A 22,384-nucleotide genomic window follows, 5' to 3' on the forward strand; every position below is an offset into this window, starting at 1 on the left:
GTTCGGCTGGCAGGGCGGCGTCCTAGGTTGGCTGACGGGGGTTGCGACGGCGGTGCCACTGCTCAGGCGGTCTGTTGTGCGGAGACACTTCGCTCTGCTTTGGGGATGAAGCATGGCGACTTTCGCGACAGGTCGCCCGAAATAGGATGACTGCGCTTGTCGATCTATACGAAGCGCTTCGGATTGCGCCGGACGCTGGAATTGGCAGGTTTGGTTGGCGCACCCGGTCCCGGTGCTAGCAGGTTCTGACACGACGCTACTTAGCCTTTGAACGATGCTTCTTTTGGAGATGTAGCCTTAGGGTGGAGGCTAGGGTCCGTCTTGAGTAAGATGGTCGTCGGACCAATGGCTTATTGGAGGCGGTATAAGTATGTTTGAATTATATATACCAGACGACGAGCACCACCTGTCGCCAAACTTCGGTTTCTACGCATCTCACTTCCGTCTCTAGAACGATGTCCACCTTCAATACGAGAGAAAGTCGTCATGTACTTACGCTTGCCAGAAGCTATTAGCGGTCCATCTACCCCGAGTTGCATCGGTCCTTATTATTTCTCCATTGCAGCATGCTTTCGTGTCAGCAATGAGCGCTTGCCCTCGTAACGAACTCGGTGTACATATGAAGCCGAAATGGTACCTACAATAGTCTTGACGGCTTGAGTCTCAGTCCCTCCAGAGCCCTTCCCTAGTAGCTTGATCACATCCATGGTCTGTATAGACGCATATTAGAGAAGAGATTGTCCAGTCATAGAACGTTGGTCTGCGTTTATATCACGCTGCCGAGATCTACCAGACAACTCGTCGATATGGTGTTGAACGCTTCGAGCAGACGCGAAGATAAGCCAAGCAAAACCCTTTACCCGGACACCTCTACGCGGCGTCGCCAAGCGCATTTACTATAATCTTGTGTTGGTGTCACGAATAGAGCGCTTAAAGGCATATACGACAACTACCATCTATCTTGTATATCACCAACTCTTCTACTCTTTTCTCTCGAGCTGTAGTTCCTACTAACCAGACCGCTATTGCATGATCATGCGTCGCCATGTCCAACATTCAGCGATTTTGCTGTGCCTCCCGAGCGCATGTACTGGGCTTCAATCGGAAGACCCACCGGCTACAGTACAGTTCGACCTCGTATTCCCCCCCCCCCCCCCCCCCCCCCCCCCCCCCCCGCCTTACTCCTTGATCACGCCCTACTACCCATCATCCGTCATCTTCGCGGTTCACAACTTCTCCGCCATCGGCCAAAAAACTGTCTTCTGGAGGTGGAACATCACTGATGGGTTCGACACGGCAAGGTATGAACCACGCATCATCGTGGCCTCCGGTAAAAGTCGACCCGATACCATTGAGGTAGAACTTTCCCCCGTTATTTTGCTCACGATCGAGCTTGTTTCGCTATTATGGAACAATACTCTGGATGATTTCCGTCTGAGCTACACCTTCGGTCTGACGTACGCCTGTGGCAATACAACCGGGCTGCCGCCAGACAGCCCGGATACCACTGTGCGATTTGAGCGAGAGACCATGTTTGGACTATTAGGAAACTACTCAGACGAAGACAACGACTCTATAACGCTCGCGAGGAAGGGACGCTGCGGCAGACCGATTGGGTCTATCGGAGTTCAGAAGCGGCCCTTCAACAATTCGGAGCAAGCATGTCAGGTTCTCAACCCCTGCATAAAGCCCACGAAAACGTGTGCGCTACCCATTGATGCAAGAGTGACGGAACGAGCGGAGGCTGTAATGTCCGAAGCAGCTTCCTGTACCAATCTGACATGGCCGGACACTATCGGACTCATGGGTAATTGCATATCTCAGGAGACTGGGAACGATGACATGAGGGCTGGTGGTACGTTCTTCTTTTATGTCTACAGCTTTCCTTTTGACTGCAATTCACCCGTAATCTAAACCCAACACTGTCGTCTGGTAATAGTCACTTTGACTGGAAGACATCGGCTATATCCCGATAGAGGTTTTGTGTTGGTTCTATAGCTGTGCCATGCGCTTGAGAAAGGAGAGAGCCACTCCTCATGCATATACTCTTCCGTCCCCAATACCTTAAGAAACTCAAACTCATCCGCAAGCAAAATGCTCTCGCAAGCCTACGACCCAGCCTGTACAACCATTGCTTGCCCGCGCGGCACGGGTATTTGTCCCTGAAACAAAATACCAGTTGGTATCGTCGACCCGGGTGCGCACCCAGGGTGCACATTGTGGCACGAAAACCTGGACAACAACATTTCTTGTTGCCTCGTCGCGTACTTTTATCTCATTACAACCCCTGAATTGTTCGCGTGGGTAAGTACCAGTATATGGAGGAAGTAAACGACCCTGGCGTCTACATCGCGTCAAGACTTTGCCAACTTCCGTTTTGACACCAATTTTGGCTGCAGGGTGTTCGATTTTAGGGGATCTGGAAGAACTGACAAGATGATAGAACCCCTCCCTTACCAGTGAATGCGGGAATTACCAGGTTGGCCGTAGCTACTGTGTTGAAGTTGGTACCAAGATCAGTTCTTCTACAACAACTTCATCGATCAGGATATCTCCGATTGCCTCAAGTTCCAAGCTGTCTTCCACGCCAGGCCTTCGTTCTCCCACTACGTCGCCAGTTACCACAACTGCCCCCGCATCTTCTTTCGCACCACCAATGACTACGTTATCTGCGACATCAGGCGTAGCGTCTTCGACGTATTCTTGGAACGGAATCGCTACAGTACGTCAGGGAGTAGCACGGGTGCTGGAACGTCTGGTTCAGGTCCATAGGCAGGTGTCAACGCTTGCATGTCCCTTGTTGGGTACAACCTCACGCCTTCAACCCCGGGAAACGGTGTAAAAACATCAAGCCCGATCTAGAATGAGCTAGCGAACAGTTGTAAAACATTCCACTTGGTGAAGAGCGGTGATACGTGCGCCACTATTGAGAAGCAGTATAGCATTAGCACCAACAGTTTCTTGGCCTGGAATCCTAACCCTGCGGCGGGAAGTAATTGTCAAGGACTCTGGGCTAATATATGGGCTTGTGTTGGGGTTTTATGATGTAGATTGGATGTATCGTTCACGCTCTCACATGAGATGAGATGAACACTGCCTTACTGCTACAGCTCCGCTACTACCCATACTGGAGCTTACAACAAGTCAGATATCAACATGAAGAGATGCTTGGTGACCTCTCGCTTGTCGTCTTGCAATAGTCAGCATACAGTCGACGTAGACCCTACAAAAGAGCTCGACATGTGACACCGCGAGCCACTAGCCTCGGTCGCGTTAGCCCTACATCAATCACGCGCAACGACAACAACCCCAGCGTTTGCAGTCTCGATATCAACAACATACCTTTTATCCTGAGCTCTCTCGAACATCCCAATAACCATCAGCCTGTTGTGACATTAACATCCCAACCGCGCTGCCCGTCATGTTGTCCGCATCAGAAATCGCATCGTGCGAGCAAAAGCTCCGCGCGTGAATGCAACTATGCATACCACCTCGCACATCCACTAATTCATCTTACAGCATAACCGACGCAAACCGGCAGCACGTCCTCCTCTTCCAAAAGCAGCAACTCGCGCTCCACCTTACCTACAAAGACGAAATGGCTATTACCACCTCTTCCCCAAGAGCCGCGCTTCGAGCCCGGCGCTACAGAAATGAACACCACACCCTCGGCGCCGAGAGGACAGAGGCGTTCATCGTCGAAGCAAACCAACTCTGCCCCCCAATCACCCGCAACGCGACCAACCTCATGCAAGCCAAGCTGCCGCGCGAACTCCGCGACATGATACACGGAATCTTCTGGGCGGAACTGGAGCCCTGGCGTATCCGTTGGATATGGTGTGCTGCTCCGGGGTTCTCCGATGACTGCAACGACGAAGAAGCGCATAGTCCGATGTCGCTTTCGGGGTTTGAGGAACAGCGCCGCGATGTCAAGGTGTACGAACCGGATAAGGCGTTCTTCAACACTGTGTACTTCAACAAGGAGATTCTGTTAGAGTTGGCCGAAGATTGGTATTATAAGTTTGGGCTGTTTGTTCCGGATCGAGAGCATCTTGAGTCGTTTCTGGTGCATGGTGGGGTTATGAGTGTGGTATAGTGTAGCAAGGGATGCGTGGACCTGGAAGGCCGGTAGATGGTGGCATGAAGTTGAGCTTGCAAGAATGTGTTGGTGATCGGGTATCGAGAACGTGATATATATACAAGAAGTGAAGTCTATGAGATAAAGTGATGTGAAAATGAATACGGTAAACCCCACTGTGAAAAAAGTGAACACCTGCCAGCTAAGCTAAAAGTCTACATTGCCTTCGTGATCTCATTAATCTTTGTTTTATACCGATGTAGACTGCAGAGCACCTTCTCCGTTTCTTGAATGAGGTGGTACGAAACGCTACTTAATGACCGCTCCAATTTTGCTACCCCAGATCTTCTTACAGCGGTGGGGACCAAGTAAATAGATCTGTCAATAAGTCCTCATCCTCTTGACTGTAGATAAAGCTTGCATCAGAATTCGGAATAGCCTGGCAATGATGCCCTGGAGGCGAACCTTGGGCAGATGGGATGTTATGATGCGTACCATAAGGCGATGCTGCGGAGTGTAGCGATGTTGAATGAAATGAGATCGGCGATGCTAGAGGGCTGCGATGGGCGGGATCTACTGAGCCGTGCACAGAGGTCGGTCCATTGTATGGGTATGTCAGAGGGAAGTACGATGAAGAGGCGGCGTCGAAAACGTTGTTGCTTGGTAGTGTGCTCAGATCCGTCGACTCAAGACATACGCTTACATAGGTTGGCGAAAGCGGGCGTCTGTAACCCTGGGCAGGGTAAGGAGGATGCAGATGCTGTGGCGACGGCCAGCCCTCCTGTTGGGCCGCATTGTACGGTGCAAGTCTATGCTGACCAAGATAGAGGAAGGGATCGGCAGCTTGGTGAGATGGCACCGCCTCTACGGCTTGCTGCATAGCGTAATGGAGTTGCTTGAAGGCTTGGTCCTCGCCTGCTGCAGGATCAGACGGTCCGGAGGGAGTCGGTACCCAGTTTCCAACACCCCAGACATTGGCAACTGAGGGTTCATGGTCTGTATGTGCTGATGTATGAATATTTGAAAAGTCGAGTGCAAGCGGGCCCATGCCTGGTGCTTGCTGTAGGTCCGGCACAGTGAACGAGGTCTGGGTCGCAAACACCGTGGGCGCGTGCGTTCGAGGGGTCTGCGGTGCCGAGACGACATTGGTTGGGGCAGGCCTCTTGGCTGGTGGGCGACGGGGGGTGAAGCGGTTGTTGGCTTTGCGTGATGGAGTTGTAGCAGTGGCCTTTTTGTCCTTCTTTCTCTTGACGGGATCAGAATGTAGGCCTGGCTGGCACTTGCGCTCGTGCTTCAATAAGGCATCCTTGCGACCGCATACTTTGTTGCACCTAGTGCACCTGAAGGTGCTCACGTTGGCCAACGTGTGTTTATTCCGTACGTGTCGCGCGAGGTTGTTTTTTCTGTCGTTACCATTGAACAACACAGGGCATTGTTCGCATTGAAGTTTGTTGGGGATCGAGAATAGCGGCGCAGACGAAGGAGAGACAGGTTCCTCGGGTGTGTTTGCATCAGCCACCTGCAGACCATGTTGCGAATTAGCTGATGGCAGGCGGCTGCCTGAGCTGTCTGCGTGTTGTAGTAGTAGTAGACCTTGGCTGGAGTATGCGTGCGAGTGTACGGGTGGGGGCTCGTTGTTGGCGTGATGTTCGGAAGGCGGAGGGATTTCGAGCTGAATGGGAGGTTAGAGGTGAATGCGCAGCGAAGCAGAGCAAGGCTTACATGAGTATCATGCTGTGACCAAGAGTCATGCTGGGGTGCCGTGACACGCTGCGAACCTACGCCAGTGACACTGTATGCAGATTCGCTAGAGCCCACTGGGAAGCGTATGGGAAGGTCGAATCGTTCATCATCGTTGAGGTACATCGACGCCGCCATGCTGAGATGTCGTGTACCCTCTAGTCCTATATGAAGTAGGACGAAGGGTGATTGGACCACTTAGGGTGGTCAGCGGAGGGCGTGAGGGTATGTGTCGCGTTTTGGTCCAATGCGATCTGATCGAGGCGCATCATCGGTGGGTGAAACAAACGTCCGAAGGAGGGCTGGGGCGGCAGACTTTATGCGTCGAAGGGTGCTGCAAAGCCGTGAACACAGGCAGTCCCAACGGCAGCCAATGTGGTGCGCCTCCTCCCCGTAAGTGTGTAATTGCTCCTTTGCTCGTCCTCCCAAGCTGCATTATCGTCGCAAGTAGGCTAGCCGATGCCCCGTGCGGGGACTGATGTATGAGGGGAGAACTCGTAGGGCTAGGCTAGGGGAAGGATGCCGGAAGGATGCCGAGAGCTCTGGAGCTTAGATCGAAACTAGGATGACCTCGCAAGATGGGAGCAATGAGAACGGTCAATCTGACGTCGAGTGTTGCTATCTCGTAGAGGGAGAGACGGGCGAATGCGCAGCTGTGCAGGAAGCTTAGCAGTTCTGCAACTGCGGAAAACGCAACTGGTACGTCACATGGAATTGTCGTATGAGGACGTGGTACTAAAAGCGTGAGCCACCCAGGCTAGCATACTCCAAGTTGAGGCGGTGCACAACAAGGCAGCCACCAAGCGTGGAAGCATAGAAGCTTTTTGCGCCTCAGATCTCATTTCCGCTCGCCGCACTGCAAAGGCGCGACAAATGCAGCAGGGAGTAATGAGAGAATCCGTAATGGCATGGACGCGTCCCCATCGCGAGCGCGGGAGTGCCTGGCGTCACCGCAAGCGGGGTGTGCAGTGCACAGACCGCGACAGAGGCCTATCGTGTAGGTAAGCGGGAGGCGGAGCAGCGAAGGATAGTGGCAAATTTTCAGGATGCGCGCATCTGTTTGGTGTTGTGGGATGCTCTTTGCGCCCAGGCTGGGGGACTCTTACCAAAGCTTCTTGGGTGGTGTGGATCGTGTAATCTCCATCAACTGCTGTCCTGCGCACGCCAGCCAGCTTGGCGTCGTGGCTTCGCTCATGAAAATTTTCTGAACATGAAACAATGCGTGAAGGTCGAGACGCGTCCTTCGTAAACATACTGGCGAAGGACTGGTAACTCATCTTGTATGGCAGATGACGTCGGTGGGGGAGGGGTACCGACTCCGGGACGCTCGAAGACGGCGCTTAAGGCTATCTCAACACTGTTCGGTGAGAATCTTGGCTTGCAGACGATTCGTACGTGGCACGCTCATCGCAGTGTCAAAGCGTATCGCACGCTGCATGCAGTCAGCAACGTGAAACGGGTTCTGGCCAGAATTCGTGCGATGTGATGATGCATGGAGCTATAGCTTCCCCTTAGTCGCACTGTGACCTGTCAGGGCAAGGTACCACTTGACACCGCACATGTCGATCCCGTCGTTCCCACAAACGCCCGCCTGTCGGGCCCTCTCCAGTATGGCATCATATTCATCCTGGCCCTTGACGCCGATCGTGATCGACACAAGGCCCTCTGGATGCCCTTGTCTCCCTGGTATGAAACCCAGCCTGGCGTTCGTGAAGGCCAACAGGTCGCGGCTGCGCACGACGCCAAATATCGCTTCCCACTCCCGTGCGGCCGCTTCGTGGCCGAGGTCGCCGGGCAGCAGGCGCAGTACACAGCCCTCTAGCGTAAGGTGTTCGGTCCGCTCCATGCCGTCCCTATAGCGGTCGATGTCTGAACCGCACGCATGCCATGGGGAGAAGCGAGACTGAACTGGCCTAGGATTCTTCGGACCCGGTACGTGGGAATCGAGTTCAGGCATCATGCCGCCTGTCACCTCGTTAGCCGTACAGCCTTCCAATTGGTAGGCGCCTAGCGTACCCTTGATGCCCTTTGGATGGTACTGAATACACACTGAATCCGCGTAACTATGCTCAAAGATAACTTTCGACAGTCCCTTCGCTTCGATGTATTCTCGCCGCTTCTTCGCGTCCTCGGTCTGCATGATGATCATGTATCCGCCGTCGCCGCGCTTCTCGACCAGCCGTCCAGCAGTCGTCCCTGGCTTAATGGGCGAAACCACCTCGATGAAGTCGCCACCGATTGGTACTGCAGCAATGTTAGTCGCTGAAGCTAGGAAGAGAATGTACCCTAAACGCACCGAGGAAGTTCTTCAAGCCCCATTGCTCGACAGCTGGATCCTCGAAGACGACTTCTGTTCCTAGAACGTATGTCTGGCATCTCCGTCAGTTCTCGACATGTCTGCCTTGACATCGACGGCCTACAAGCTGCTGCTTTGCGCGTTCGATATCCTTCGCGACAAGTGCAATCTGGCGTAGGCGCGTTGGAGCAGGAGCAAGAGCCATATTTGCGTGGGTGTTTTTCCAACGGAGTTGACGGATGGCCCAAGATCCATTTGAAGAAGTGGAATGATGGGTTTGGGACGCGTAATGCCTCACTGACGCTTACTCGAGCTCAGCGGCTCAGCAGCGAGTAGCTTGTTCCCCGCATCAGCAGCCGCGGTACGTCCTGTTATGGAAGCTGCAACGTTAGTGTACCAGGTTAGTAGAAGATCAATTGGGTTCAATGAGAAGATGGATGGCATCGTCGGTATCGACTTAGACATATATCTGAAGCGACGTTGTGATGTCGTCAGGGCGTGAAGTTGCGATGTTTCATCACGACTGCCAATCCGGCCGGGCCGAAGTGCCGAAGTACCGATGCTTTCGTCCGGTCTCCTGCGTGTCTGCCAACAACAACAACAACTTCCTCATCTCCCTGCAGCAAATAGAGGCAATTGTCACAAAAAGCTTTATCTATTCGTCACTCAAGAATAACGGCATGATCTGCGCTCCTTCCTTTGCAAGCCTCTAGCTTCCACCACCCACGGGACGGAGACGTTGGGCTCCAATGAGTTGCACCAATATTACACCGTAGGCTGGAGGTATACACCCCCACCGGATTGGTTTTTTAACGGCAAACACATCGGAGAGTAGTCCGGAGGAGGTTTGACGACAACTTCTAATAACAAGCTGCTTCGTACAAGTGCGTTTGTTTACCAGTCGACTGACACATCTCTTGCTATACGGACACTGATAAGCAGTCACCGGGTTTCCAGAAAGCTTGTCTGGCCATGGCTGAGCTTCTGCTAGTAAAAGACATCGGATCACGATCGTTTGCCGACTTTACTTTGTGTCCGTATGGGCATGTCATGCCGTTATCATCAAACGTCGATAGCAACACTTCGCAAACGAATTTGATACTTGATCTATGAACAGCAAATCCCACTCTCATCTTTCTTCGCTACTCTGGGTCCTCCAGCGCGGACGTACACAGTACGCTCGATTTGGTGTGCAACACTCAACCATTACCGCTGGTTAGTGATGCTACTGTACTCTATACGACTTTACTGGTGTTTGCCTGGCAAAGAGATTTGTCGCAGTAAGCTATGGATCGACAACTTCAATCAAGATACAGGTAATAGTAAGGAACCACCAAGTACCAGGCTACCAGCTACGGACTTCATCTACTAAAGTTTCCTCGTCCTTGGCTCGTTGCGTATCATCAACCTCTCCACACTTCTTCTCTATCATTCGTGGGGTTGCGAAGCTGTCAGTTAATCTTTCTCAACCATGCACCTACAACGGAGAAACTCATAGCTAACGACCAACCTAGGCTTTCACGCAATACGTATTGATCTTCATGGTTACATCCTCGAGTCAAGTCTCGGCGGACTTGATTCCTTCGGTACTACTGCACGATCCCCTTACTGACATCGCGTCTGGCTTCAGATCCGCCGACTCTGCGTCGAACCTCCGGAGACCACATATCTAATTGTATTCAGCCTAAGGACTGCCCTACCCTGATCGGCTCTGGGCTATCAACCCTTTCGCTGAGACTCGCCGCGTACATCTTACAGTCATTGTATGCGTTTACTATTCGCGATGCCATATCTCCATAGCCATGCTTTGGTTCTCCAGAATTCACATATCGCGAGCCACTCACGACCATTCCAACACAAACGATACCATATCGCCTTTTACAAGGAACCGCGTTAAAGTCGGCAACCATACTGGAAAACAAACGCCTACAAGATGCTCGTCAAGGAATGACAGTCACATGGCTTCCTTTCACTACTGGTAGCATGTCCTGAGAACGTAACACACATCTAGAATGGGAACCTGACCACGTTCTAGCTGATCAGGAGACCCTTGTATTGCGGAGAAAGACATTATCCACTCACACTCATCGTCACGGCTACCTCATTGAGTCATCAAAGCTGTCGAGTCCTCCGTATTCCCTGATCAAGACGACATTCAGTCCATCGAGATTATCAGTACGTCATCTACGTCTGTTTCTGACGCGCTGAGGTCCATTTAAGAACATGCAAACGCTCTCAAAACATTCTATGCGCGCTTTTTACGCGTTTTTACGCGTTGTGAGATTCTGTAAGCTTCTTGTCGGCTTCACCACGGGAGCCCGGGTCCGGTGCCCGAGCGCCCACCCTGCCTGTTCAAATTCGTCTTCGCGGTCACCTTCGATCGTACTCTTTTCTTACGACTCTCATTCAGCTTCGAAATATCAGTTCATCTTCTTGTCATTCTTTATAAAGGCCACTGTTCCCATAGTCGTCTTCCCTTTCTTCGGCCACTCCCTCTCCCTTGCTTCTGTTCCGGAGACGACGAGTCAACCGTTCTGTTCTACGTTTTCCAGGTTAGTCTCTCTATTCTCTACTGTTCTGTTCTGTTTAGCGTTCAGCGTTTTGCTTTGGTGGGAGCTTCAGTGGTTTATAGCTCTACAGTGAGCTTGTCAAGATGTCGGACTCTGTCAACAACTATTTCTTCGCGATCGCGGCGGCAACACCGCTTCCTTCCGTCGAGGGCCAAGAACTCACCGGTAACGGCAACCTCGACCCTCCTCGACCTCGTACTCGCTCTCAAGTCTCCGCACTTCGTTCACCTTTCACGGTTCGGCCCACTGTTCTTCCAGCACCCGTTGCCAAGAAGTCAACTACAAAGCCAAGCAAGAAGCGCAAGCCCGAATTCACCATCTTCGTCGATAGCTACGCAGCCAACGACATTCCGAGGCCCATTAAGACACCGAAGAGGTCCAAGACCAACAACTTACGCACTCCGCTCAGCGACAGGACCTTCTCCACTGCTTCAACGCCCTCGCCGTCTCCCCGTCTTCCTGACACCCCGTTCCGCTTCTCACCTGCCGACCCTCTCTGGGAGGACTTCGAGAATTACGAGCCTTACACCGAGACTCCTCCTACGACTCCACTCGGTCCCCCTTCCACGCCCCTCGGTCCCACCGCTCCCGTCGGCCCACCGCCTCCGCTGTCCACACGCGCCCTTCGTCCTCGCCGTGCCCATGCTTCTTCGGCAGCCAACCTCCTGCCCCCGGTCAACATGCTCGCCTACAACATGCTAGGCCTGCAGAACTGGAAGATCAGCTCCATCGGTATCAACCTCGCCTACCGCAAGGTCGCTAGTAGAACTCACCCGGATATGGTTGCGCCAGCTCAGAAGGAGCTTGCTACACTGGACATGCAGCAGATCAACGCGGTCAAGGACATGTTGATGGACAAGGTAAGCTCCCATTGTACGAAAGAATTGTGAGATATTTACTAACGTCGTACGTCTACCTCTGCAGGACCTCCGTATCAAATACCACCGCGACGGTCTTATCCCCTGGGTCGTCTAAGACCCCAAGGTGCTGTTGTCACACTGATGATACGATGATCATGATACGACTATAATGCTGGGTATGTGTAAGAGATACTGGAAAGAGTTGTGTACAGGGTTTTGCCGCCTGTGGCATACCAGTGTGTTTTTCCAAACGGTTGATACGATGAATATGAGCATGATGGTAATGGTCAGAGTTTAGTGGTGGTAATGGGTAGCGATTCGCTACAGCTGTGAATTATGGTTCATGGCAGTGGTAATGGTCAGTGGTGGAAAAATGCCTCGTCTTTTTTTTTTGTTGTTTTTTGCTTTCACGACACTCACTCGGTTATGGTGGTGCTACACGCACACATTCGCTCACGACGGATACGCTTTCATGACGCTGAACGCGACACGATGGTTACGAATACTAGTATAATCAATACATTACATTCATTTAGGACTTGGATGTTGCGATAGTATGTGAGTGAGTTTCTGGGTCTTGAGTTCATGGTAAAGAGCACATCATACATCTTCATTCTCACGTAAGCGACTCCACACGTGAACATGTGATACAGGACACAGCATATCGTACAAGACCCGCAGCACACTATGACCAATTACGGAGAAAACGTAGTGTAGAGCAGAGTGCACTCCTGTCCTTGATTCTTCGTCTAATGTGCTTCGTATGTCGTCGCCGGGTCGCCCCATATGCTTCTCGTTCAACAAGACCATTGAAGTAAAAGCAACTCCGTGTAATATGCTTCGCTAGTAACAACAACAAGTGGCCCTCCCATTCGTCCATCGCAGCGCCAAGCTTCCGTCTCCTCCCGCTATGTCGTTCATCTCCGCGGCACACATCCGACAAAGACTACTGCCCCGCAGCGTGCCGGGCTTAGCGATCAACGCCAATCCCCCTCGCGCGTGCGCATCCTCCCTATAATGTAACTCGTATCGATCGATCGATCGATCTTCCCGTCCACGCCCCCCATTCCATCAATACCCCTCCGTCCTGATCCTAACATAACTATCCGCATTACTAACATACCCCCTAAAACTCGGTCCCAAGCTCCAACTCGCCAACTCCCGCACCGCATCCCTCGCCGTATCACACAGATCGACCTGCCCCGTCTCTTCATTACTACACAGCGCCTGGTCCGTCGCAAATGACCAATCACACTGGATATTAAGACTCATATCCATGAGCCACTCCATGCGCTCCTGCATAGCAGGTATTTGCGTAACGAGTTCGCGGAAGGCGGGCCAGACGATGAAGTCGACGATGTTGATATGCGGCATGAAGAGTTGGTTGGGCGTGGGCCGGAACCATTCGGGGATTGCGTTGTAGGTGTCTGGGCTGGGGGAGATCATCCAACGCATTAGGTACCAGAAGAGGTACATGGAGCCAAAGCAGGAAAAGGTGTTACCTGCGGGGGTTGTTAGCGATGACGTGTTTTTGGGGGACGGGCCCGGTGAGATGTACCCTTCATGTACACGCCGTGCACCATGCCGACTGCCCATTTGGTGAGTATGCCGGAGTTGTTGTATACGTCTTCGTCCCAGAGCGCGGCGATGTTGGGGTGGGTTTCGATGATTTGATCTGCGGGTATGCCCATGTTTATTAGTGCGGTGGCTTGTTCGTAGATACCAGGAAATGCGCGTTTCAACGACCCAGGGTCAGGTACTGTGTTGATGGGTAACATGGACCACGTCGGCAAAAACAAGTTGCTTATTTGAGTCTCTTGAATGTCGCCTGGATAATGATTACTTCGGATACTACTGGAGAAGGGCATGTTGCCAAAGAGGTTGCGGAGGTTGAGATTTGGATGTATCCTGATGGTGTTCACTATCGATTGTCGGCCAGTGAGATGCGTGGGATATATCGACCGTATCGTGTTCTTTCTGTGCGGTGAGGGTCGTCGGCTTCGAGATGACTTCGATGATGATGCTGCATTCCCGACGCCGTCGAAATTCGTTCCTTGCTGCAAAAGTCGTGGGTCAATTTGGTTGTCCTGAATCTTGTCTTCCTCTTCACTCTCTTCTCCAGCCTCATCCCTTGTTAGGAGATAGTCTTCTCGGTCAAACAGCGGGACTAAGAAGTGATGATCGTTCGCTCCATCCACCGTTGCTGACTGTTTCCCTTTACCCGGCCCAAACGACGATGCAGGGTTGTTTGCTGAAGGCGACCAGCCTCTATTCTGGCTCGTGGGCGATGCCATGGAGATATTAGAGCCCTTTCGAAACTGTGAGGCAGCTTTACTCGTGTCGAACGCCGATTCGAGGCTCATACCGCTTCCAGAAGTGTCTGTAGACTCCTGACCCAGTAAGCTGAACCAGGGTTATCAACTTGTTGTAGCCAGAGGAAGCTGTGATCGAATGCATACCTGGGGGGTTGGCCGGATATCGCCGGGGATACTGTCATCGGGAGGGTTTTTGCAACCTCTTCGGGTGCTTCACCAAGCCTTAATCGAGCGAGAACAGCGGCGGCCTGGTCGTCGGTCCCAGAGCGTAGCGATGTGACTATGCGCTTCAGGTCGTCGAGCTCACCAGTCATACTGTCTCTCTTCATAATCTTCATCCGCTCAGCTCGCGAGACACCTTCGGCGACGTCGTATTGACATGATAGCTCGTTCTCCTTGCATCGATTGCATTGGGGTCTGGTACCGTCACACTGCAAATAAGCAATCAGCAATGTCCGCGGGGCCAATGAAAGCTGCAAAAGGCCTACGTACAGGTAGTATCACATGATGTGAGTACCTATAGAAGAGCGCAAATCAGGAATGCATGGGCCTTGGATACTTGGAAGTGTCCCTCAGTGCCTCGCAGTGCTGGGTAGTATGGCATAATGCCTGATAGCTGAGCGAAATACCTTGGAATGGTCCAGGGCATTGCTATTGAGTGTAACTCGGTCCTACGTACCTTGGCCTTCCCATTTCGGCACTGCACGCACGCCACGGCAACCGCCTGTCGCTTCTTCCGCCTGTCTGATGTTGGGCGTCGCTGACCGGGCTCATCTGAGGCTGGTGCAATGCTTTGCCATCGCTCCGCGTGATCCATGCCGTGAATGTTAATGTAGTGGGCGAGATCCCCAGTGCTCAGAGATGCCAAAGTCGCGTGTGGAGCCGGTGGAGCCTAGGCAGTGTTGGATGCGTGAGCGTGTTCCGCAGACCGTATTGTTGGGCGTGCCTCGCGCTCTGGAGTTGCGCTTCCTGTACCTGCCAACATCTGCAGCGGTTTGCCACTCCCTGTTACACAGATAAACCGGTCGATGCGCCACGGGTCCCTGGCCTTGGAATATTTGAACAGATCGCATTTGAGCCCAAGATCGAATTTGATCGAAAGCTCGGTACAAAAGGCCGACAGCAAGCTTCGTCCGGGAATGCTCTCCTGACCAATGAGACGCTATGGCGCACCATCTCACGTGCTGTAAAGACCGGTCCAGAATAATACATAGAAAACTGTTACTATAGAAAAGAGGCGAAAGAGAAAAGTGCATGAGGGTGGAAACCGAGGTTACGTTCCAGACGGATAGGCTAGCTTCGGCGGCAGTTGTGCGGCGGTTCGGGTCCAGATGTATTGCTCGCTAGCATTCAACGGGGTTCCAGGCTCCCCGACGCTTCGAGAGCCTCAAACGACTACATATGGTGTGGGTGAAGACTGGCCATGATTGGGCGACGTGCAGCGACAGGTGTGGTAGAGTGGAGGTGGCGGTGCGTGTCGTGCTGACTGCTAGACTGGTACATTGCAGCCGAGAAATATCTCGTATCGAAGTGTGACGTCGTGCCATCCACAGCGTGTGCTAAACAACCTTCTCTTGACCTTAGTAGGTATACCATGCATATACGCCAACAGGCGCGGCAGTTAGGTCGGTAAAGCATCGTCGCCACCGGTCCTGCTCGGTGGGCTCTTCATGTCGCCATCCGTACATTCAAAAAGAAAAAAGGCGAAATCGCATTGCGCATCGGAGGAGTGGCGGACGAGGTTCAAATACAAAATGCGTGATTGACGTCACTGGGCAGGGTGAACTCCAAGATTACTTTGAGGTGCCACGATTGCAAAACTAGAGCCTAGACCACCTCGCTCTGCAGAAATGTCCGACAGATGCTACTGGCTACACGCATCTGCAAGTTGGGTGGAATCGACATACGTTGGTTGTCGTGGTATTGCACAGAGATCGCAACACCATCAACAGGAGCATGTGCCCGTAGCACTGCACGTTCGTGCGTCCACCTTTACTTGCTATAGAAGGTCCGGAGTTTGAGGCCGAACCGCCTCATTATTCGAGTCCAGAGTCGGCGCTTTGGAAATAGGGCGGCTGATAATGGATGCTCCTACGTCTGCTAAGCAGGTAATGATGAGCTTTTCTTCTTTGAACTGCCATTGCAGGAAGAGATGATATCTAATATGAGGTTGAGGGAAATCTGGACACTTCAACACGTGATTCTCGTAACGAGTTTCCAAGGTTCCTCAGCCCCGGTTTCGAAGATCATAACGTGTGAACAGGTTAGCCACTACAACACTACCGGTCTTGCCGATCGTTAGTCGCGTACACATGCGGAGACAGCTGTCGAAAACAGGTATGAGTCAGACCTTCTAAGGCCCATGCAAATCTGCAAACTGCATACTCATACCTCGATAGCTTCACCTTGGATCCACCTCGGTTGGCCATCCGCCGAGATCTCGGCCTTCGACGCCGACCGCCAATCTATCGCGAGCGACAGCTGCATGCGAAGTCCAAGTATGTTAAGCTGTTCATCAATCGGGAAGGATGCTTCGTGTCCAGGCTGGGCAGAGTCCATCTGCGGGGTCTAGGCTGTTGACTTCGTAACGAACTTTGTACGCGAGAATAAGTGCGGAAAATGTGCATACGCGAAATCGGATTTGTAGGACAAGGTGCGTTACTAGCACATGACAAGCGGATTTAAAAAGTTCTTGGACTAACCGCTTAACATATGAAATTCTCTTGGTATATCCTCCACTGTATATTTCCGTGTCTAACATCATGAACTGACAAAGGGAAGCGCTATGCCAACGGCCTGTGGTAGGCAAAATCCGGAACCCAAACACCCGTGGTATTTAAACCCGACCCGATACCATCTCGACATCTGACGACGTAGTGTCCATACTCTTGCCGCGACTCACCCTATTCTTGCCGATTGTGCCACCGAGCGCTGGGAAGCAGTAACCAGGATGGAATACGGTAAGTACCAACACACTCATGACAATCATGACACCTTCCAGTATGATAAAGTCCGTCTCGTCGCGCATGAGCTCGCTGCCCCAACCATCGGTGAGTTCCGGGATACGGTAGATGCATCGGATGAAGATACCCAAGAAGCCAATGACGATGGCGAAGATGAAGCAGCGGAACGACGTCTTGTTGAAGAGCGTCATTGATCTGGCGGGGAGTTGTTCGCGGCGGCGGTAGGTGCGGATAGTGTACTCGACGAGTAGGGCGCCAAAGACGGATAGAACGACGACTTGGAGGACGACACCTGCCACCATCAGGTTTGTTCCGAGGTCTTGCAGATCCGAGCCACTATCTGCTGTAGCAGCAATACCACCGCCGGCACCCTGGAGGACAAGCGAGAAGATGTCACCGGTGATGAAGATGCGCGTATACCACACCGGCGGCAAGCGTGACCACGACTCTCCGAAGTTGATGACAATGTGCTTGAGCGTAAGGTATATTCCAGCGGAAACGAAGGCGGGAGAAATGATCAAGCAGCAGATCTGCATTTGGAAGCCGGTTTCGTCGAAAGGGTTGTTGTACAAGAGGATGCGACCGATGTATCCAGTGAGCTCGCCTAAGCAGCCTAGACTGAGAGCGATCTATCGGGTGTTAGATACGTCTTGCTAGAAAGAAGAGTGACTTACCATGTACGTCCATGTCTTGTATCGGATACCCAGCCCCAGTTGGATGACTAGGCAGAGACCAAAGAAGGCCGCAAAGAAACCATTGGCACCGATACTGGGGTAGTAGCCGTACAGTGTACCCTCTACGGGACATTCGGGGCCAACTTCGACGCACCACTCAGGGACTTGTACACGTTCGGGCATTGTAAAGGGGGTTCTGTAGGTGGGAGTCGTTGCGATAAGGGTGGAATACTCCCAAAGCGATTGAGATGAGTGATCTCTGGGGAAGGTGGAGGTAGGTGCGTTGGTTTGTGATGATGAGATGTTGAAGATGGAATCTCTGTCGCCTTATAGCTTACAGTCGGAGATACAGGTGAGATGGTGTTTCGCACCATGCACCGAATCCATACATGGTGCAAGTATAGCCCCAGCCTGAGGCAGTGCGGGCTACGCGTATCTCAACGACCCGTTTGCTAGTCCTAGAATAGCCAAGGATGCGAAATCTGACAAGCTTATGCAGGAAGCCTTCTCTTGCAAGCCACGTTCTAAGTCATCATGTTTCGCGGATTGCCCCGGGATAGGTTTAGCGGCATCGCTTCGGTAGCCAAGACTTCCGAATGTGGGTATGATTGGATGCGTCATGTGCTGTGGGCTGAGCAGATGTCGGTGATGGAACATACTTCACCGGATGTGTTTGCGTATGTCCGCATGTTCATCCGCATCCTCAAGTCATCTACGTAGGTGATGTGAAGGTGTGGGCCAGTCAAAAGTCTTGGACACGGGTTCGCGCGACACGATAGCCGCGAAAGACAACACCGAGTATGCCAAGCATACAGCAAATGATGCGCCAGCTGAGACGGCGCGAAATATGGAGACTACAGTAGCAATCGTAGTATGGATTTGATTGTTGTTCCGCCCAAGTTTGTGGACCTCAGAGGCATACGGCCAACGCCATGCTGACGTTTTGGTGCAGTATGCGGAGGAACTTTAGGCCACCGCAGAGATACGGTGAGTTGTCAAGCCACAAAGAAGTCAGACAAATTACCAGTCGACAAGAAAAGATTTCTTAGCGGTATTAGTTGGTTTCTCGTGTTTTATAGGGCTTGGCACCTCATCGTCCCGGTTACTCGGTCTTCGGTCGAGGGACAGTTCCTCCTCGTTTGCTCGTTTGCAACGAGCAAGCTTTGCACAGCCATGATGTCTGCGCTTGAACAGTCGTCATCTTGGGCGCAATGAAATGTGAGCCCATTGTCTCTACCCCTTTAGGTTCAGTAGCATCGAGAGGAAACACGCGTGCGGCTTCATGCTGGAGGAACGCGCCTGCTCGCAGTCACCGTCAGTAACCACGGGAGAAGTAGAGGGCAGTTCAGGAACAGTGGTACATGCGATACCGAAACCAAGCAACCAGCATTGAACGATACACTGAATGGAATGGGATGCACCTGATGAAGGTGTTGCGATAAACCGTGGACGCGGCCGTAGCGAACATGACATCTGGAGCGCCCGCCCGGAGCTTCGGCCTCCGCGTTCCCGACGATCTTGAGCAAATCCCGTGCGTCGCATCTCATCTCTCTGGGGCTTTTTCGCAGCGCTCGCTCACCGTCACGCGCGACACCGAAAGATCGCGATTCTCACCTACGCGCAAGAATAGGGCGACGGTTCCCAGTATCTCAACAAATTTGCCCAGGAAATATCCGTCGGTCTAGACTCAGCGTCGATGTTGTGCGAAAGAGCATCCTTCAGCGGGCCGAAGTCAACACCATGCCTGCATCATCTGTCGCATCAGCTTAATCTCCAGCTACCCCAAAACTTGCATCTCCCATCGCGCGATCACGCAACATCTCACAACAGTGTACTTTCACCGCTACATGCGAATGACGGTCGATTCAATGGATGTCGAAAAGGATGCGAAACCTGAAGGAGATTGCTCCTCAATAACTACCATTCGATTACTAAATCCCAGACCCAAGATTGACATACGCTAGAGAACTTGTAAGATGATCTGTCATACTTCGGTTTTCAGGAACAGCTTCCTCTCTTTCTCAGGGCCCTAGTGGCAGCATATGATGTGTAGCAATTGTTGCGCAGGGTTGCACAGCTTCAGGTTCGGATATAAGACATACGGAACCACGACCACGGGATGAGCGGCACAAGCTGGATGTCGCAGCATGCAGTCTTTACGATGACACCTGTCAGACCTCCCAAAGTTGACACTGAGCTGCCCGAGCATTCTTCAATTTCGAGCTCATTGACGCCACGTAACAGCAGACTGTGGAAAAGAACATCGTCTTGCTACCAAGAGCGATCAAGAGCGCACGCCGTAAAGAAAGCACTGCAATTTTAACTTCGCGTGGCGTCTGCATTGGACATGCTGTACCACATCGGCTCTCCCACACATGTCCGACTGTCGGTACATGGTATACCAAAGTTTCCGAGAGATCACCATCGTTTTTGCCTCAACCGCACCACGCTAGCCTGTTCCTAGTCTAGGCAAGCCATCATAGAAGCATTGAGATGCACGCCACTTTTGTCTTCCATTCTTTTTCTGCCCAGCACGCGAGAATGCGTTTCGGACGGGATTCCAATTGGCATCCGTCGCTCCTTGCATGTGCATGTGGGTTTTCTTGATGCTGCGAACACCCTATGTGAGCCAATGGCCGCTCGCAGTACCGTCAAGCTTTGCCATTCCACGGCGATCAAAACGATCAAACCATTCCCGCGTTGCAGCCCGCTACTCGCATGGAGACGGTCGGACCCTTGCTGCATCTGTGCGGCATGCTTCTTTTGCGTGTATCGGGTGCTGGCACGCAGGCGCATTCTATCCCTTCTGGAAGGGCGGTCTGTTCAAAGCCGTTGATCTTAGCGCGTCGTGCAGGGGTTGAGAGCTTCGAAATATTGAATACGCGTTCATATCTGATCGGATCGATCAGAGCATGGTCGAACGGGCCAACAAAGTCGGCCAATTCCATGAAAAGCATACATTCATACTTAAACTCCCTGGAGCGCTGCTTCTTCAACTAGATATTCACTCTTTATATTTCATTCGTTACTTGTTGAGCAACATGTTGGGTCTATCTCAAGCACTCTTGTTGGCGGTGTACGCTGGAGTAGCTTGCGCAAAGACTGTCACTTATGACTTCGAGGTCGGCTACGTGACTGTGAGTACTCTACTCTACCCTACCTGTTGACACTAACAAGATCGGACATATACTGTCCCAGATCAAGTCGTCCTCCACCAAATGACAACGCTAACTCGCTGTAGGCTGCGCCTGATGGCTTCGAGAGACAGGTCATTGGTATCAATGGAGAGTGGCCTATTCCTACTATAGAATGCGATGAAGGTGATACCGTTCAGGTGACGGTCCACAACAGCCTTCCGGATCAAACAACGGCGCTCCATTTCCACGGAATATGGCAAAAGGGGACGCAAAACTACGACGGCCCTAGTGGAGTTACGCAGTGCCCCATTCAGCCTGGATCATCTTTCACCTACACCTTTATCGCGAATCCTGCTGGCACTCACTGGTACCATGCGCACGAAAAGGGCCAATATCCCGATGGTCTGCGCGGCAAGATGATTGTTCACGATAGGGCTTGGGAGGAGAGCTTGAACATCGATAAGCAGGTATACCTTTCCATGTCGGACTGGTAAGTGAACTCAGGCTTTTGCAGGCGCGCAAGCTCACAGTAATCAGGTACCACCGCCCCATGCCTGAGATGATCGAGGCGTACATGAGCCCTGACAACACGAATGCCAACTTCGACTCACCCGACTCTTTCCTCTTCAACGATGCAGCCAAGCCTTTTGACCTCAAGATCGCCAAGAACAAAAGGTACCTTCTTCGTATCGTCAACACCGCCGCTGTCGCATGCGCTCGCTTCCACATTGCAAACTACACGCTGAGCGTAGTCGAGATTGACGGTGTCCAAACGCAGCCCCAGGAGGCAGAGACGATCATCATCTGCGCCGGCCAGAGCTATGGCGTAATTGTGCAAGGAAAGAAAGACCCCAAAGGATCCTCCAACTGGATTGCGCAGATGATGACAGATATGTTGACCAACGGCGCCCCCTCAGAAGAGGAACGAACGATCATTGGAGAAGTAGTCTACGACGACATCTTTGACGAACTAGATGATATCATCGATAGCATCTCCGATGAAATTGACGGCATCCTCAACGACGAGTGGACGCCGCCACCACAAACCATCCTCAACGACTTCACCATGAAGCCGCTTGATGGTCAGCGACTTATGGGCCCCGTCGATAACCACATCGAGTTCACCACCAACCAGACTTACTTCGAGGGCGTCGGTACCCGCACACCTCTCAACGCTCAGCCATGGGTCCCACCTCAAGTACCTACCCTCTACACTGCTCTGACAACCGGCAGCATGGACCCCGCAACCTACGGCCCCGGTATCAACCCCTGGGTCATCAAGTCCGGTGAAATCGTCCAGATCGTCATGCACAACCCGCACATGTACCCCCACCCCATGCATCTCCACGGCCACGTCTTCCAAGTTGTGGCCACGGGCCTCGGTTTCTGGAACGGCGATGAAAGCTCGCTTCCCAGCGTACCTCTCAAGCGCGATGGTTTCGTCGTACCGGCTTTCGGCTACGCAGTCATCCGCTTCAAGGCTGATAACCCGGGTGTGTGGTTCTTCCATTGCCACATCGATTTCCATCTTGTTGGCGGTATGGCTGCTACTATCATCGAGTCGCCCAATCTCCTCAAGGGTTCCGTACCCGCCGCTGGTGTTGCGCTCTGCGACGCAGGCAAGAGGAAGTCGAGCGGTAACTGCGCTGGTGAGAAGGGTGAGATCTCCGCGGCGGACGCGAGCACCAAGTGCAACAACGTATACAACACCCGTGTTCGTGGTGCGACGATCGAGCAGAAATAGTCCTTTC

General features: G+C 52.4%; 7 protein-coding genes across 7 annotated transcripts; 3 read left to right on the plus strand and 4 right to left on the minus strand.

The window, feature by feature from the left end:
- Positions 1–1,035: 1,035 nt before the first annotated feature.
- BKA58DRAFT_404026 (uncharacterized protein) lies at positions 1,036–4,096 on the plus strand (the record flags this gene model as incomplete). Its single annotated transcript, XM_046171820.1, has 5 exons — positions 1,036–1,855; positions 2,180–2,304; positions 2,444–2,722; positions 3,111–3,199; positions 3,520–4,096. The coding sequence occupies 5 exons, from the start codon at positions 1,036–1,038 to the stop codon at positions 4,094–4,096; spliced, it is 1,890 nt and encodes a 629-aa protein (XP_046022372.1).
- Positions 4,097–4,261: 165 nt separating this feature from the next.
- On the minus strand, positions 4,262–6,360 carry BKA58DRAFT_221084 (uncharacterized protein). Its single transcript, XM_046166250.1, has 2 exons — positions 5,801–6,360; positions 4,262–5,750 (listed from the first exon to the last, which is right to left on the minus strand). The coding sequence occupies exons 1-2, from the start codon at positions 5,954–5,956 to the stop codon at positions 4,428–4,430; spliced, it is 1,479 nt and encodes a 492-aa protein (XP_046022373.1). The 5' UTR covers positions 5,957–6,360; the 3' UTR covers positions 4,262–4,427.
- An 845-nt stretch (positions 6,361–7,205) lies between these two features.
- Positions 7,206–8,459, minus strand: BKA58DRAFT_221082 (uncharacterized protein). Its single transcript, XM_046166249.1, has 4 exons — positions 8,239–8,459; positions 8,115–8,187; positions 7,835–8,062; positions 7,206–7,783 (listed from the first exon to the last, which is right to left on the minus strand). Exons 1-4 carry the CDS (start codon positions 8,317–8,319, stop codon positions 7,317–7,319), a joined length of 849 nt encoding a protein of 282 aa, XP_046022374.1. The 5' UTR covers positions 8,320–8,459; the 3' UTR covers positions 7,206–7,316.
- A 1,937-nt stretch (positions 8,460–10,396) lies between these two features.
- BKA58DRAFT_221206 (uncharacterized protein) lies at positions 10,397–11,770 on the plus strand. Its single transcript, XM_046166251.1, has 2 exons — positions 10,397–11,544; positions 11,609–11,770. The coding sequence occupies exons 1-2, from the start codon at positions 10,768–10,770 to the stop codon at positions 11,657–11,659; spliced, it is 828 nt and encodes a 275-aa protein (XP_046022375.1). The 5' UTR covers positions 10,397–10,767; the 3' UTR covers positions 11,660–11,770.
- Positions 11,771–12,484: 714 nt separating this feature from the next.
- BKA58DRAFT_221242 (uncharacterized protein) lies at positions 12,485–14,771 on the minus strand. The gene is made up of 4 exons (XM_046166252.1): positions 14,539–14,771; positions 14,004–14,290; positions 13,103–13,947; positions 12,485–13,046 (listed from the first exon to the last, which is right to left on the minus strand). Exons 1-4 carry the CDS (start codon positions 14,674–14,676, stop codon positions 12,616–12,618), a joined length of 1,701 nt encoding a protein of 566 aa, XP_046022376.1. The 5' UTR covers positions 14,677–14,771; the 3' UTR covers positions 12,485–12,615.
- Positions 14,772–16,590: 1,819 nt separating this feature from the next.
- On the minus strand, positions 16,591–17,800 carry BKA58DRAFT_221256 (RTA1 like protein-domain-containing protein). The gene is made up of 2 exons (XM_046166253.1): positions 17,497–17,800; positions 16,591–17,451 (listed from the first exon to the last, which is right to left on the minus strand). The coding sequence occupies exons 1-2, from the start codon at positions 17,677–17,679 to the stop codon at positions 16,696–16,698; spliced, it is 939 nt and encodes a 312-aa protein (XP_046022377.1). The 5' UTR covers positions 17,680–17,800; the 3' UTR covers positions 16,591–16,695.
- A 2,737-nt stretch (positions 17,801–20,537) lies between these two features.
- On the plus strand, positions 20,538–22,377 carry BKA58DRAFT_442228 (multicopper oxidase-domain-containing protein; the record flags this gene model as incomplete). Its single annotated transcript, XM_046173895.1, has 3 exons — positions 20,538–20,633; positions 20,738–21,123; positions 21,171–22,377. 3 exons carry the CDS (start codon positions 20,538–20,540, stop codon positions 22,375–22,377), a joined length of 1,689 nt encoding a protein of 562 aa, XP_046022378.1.
- Positions 22,378–22,384: the final 7 nt, after the last annotated feature.

Source organism: Alternaria rosae (assembly GCF_020736505.1).
Source record: "Alternaria rosae strain MPI-PUGE-AT-0040 chromosome Unknown BKA58scaffold_8, whole genome shotgun sequence".
In the NCBI taxonomy this organism is placed as follows: Eukaryota; Fungi; Ascomycota; class Dothideomycetes; order Pleosporales; family Pleosporaceae; genus Alternaria; species Alternaria rosae.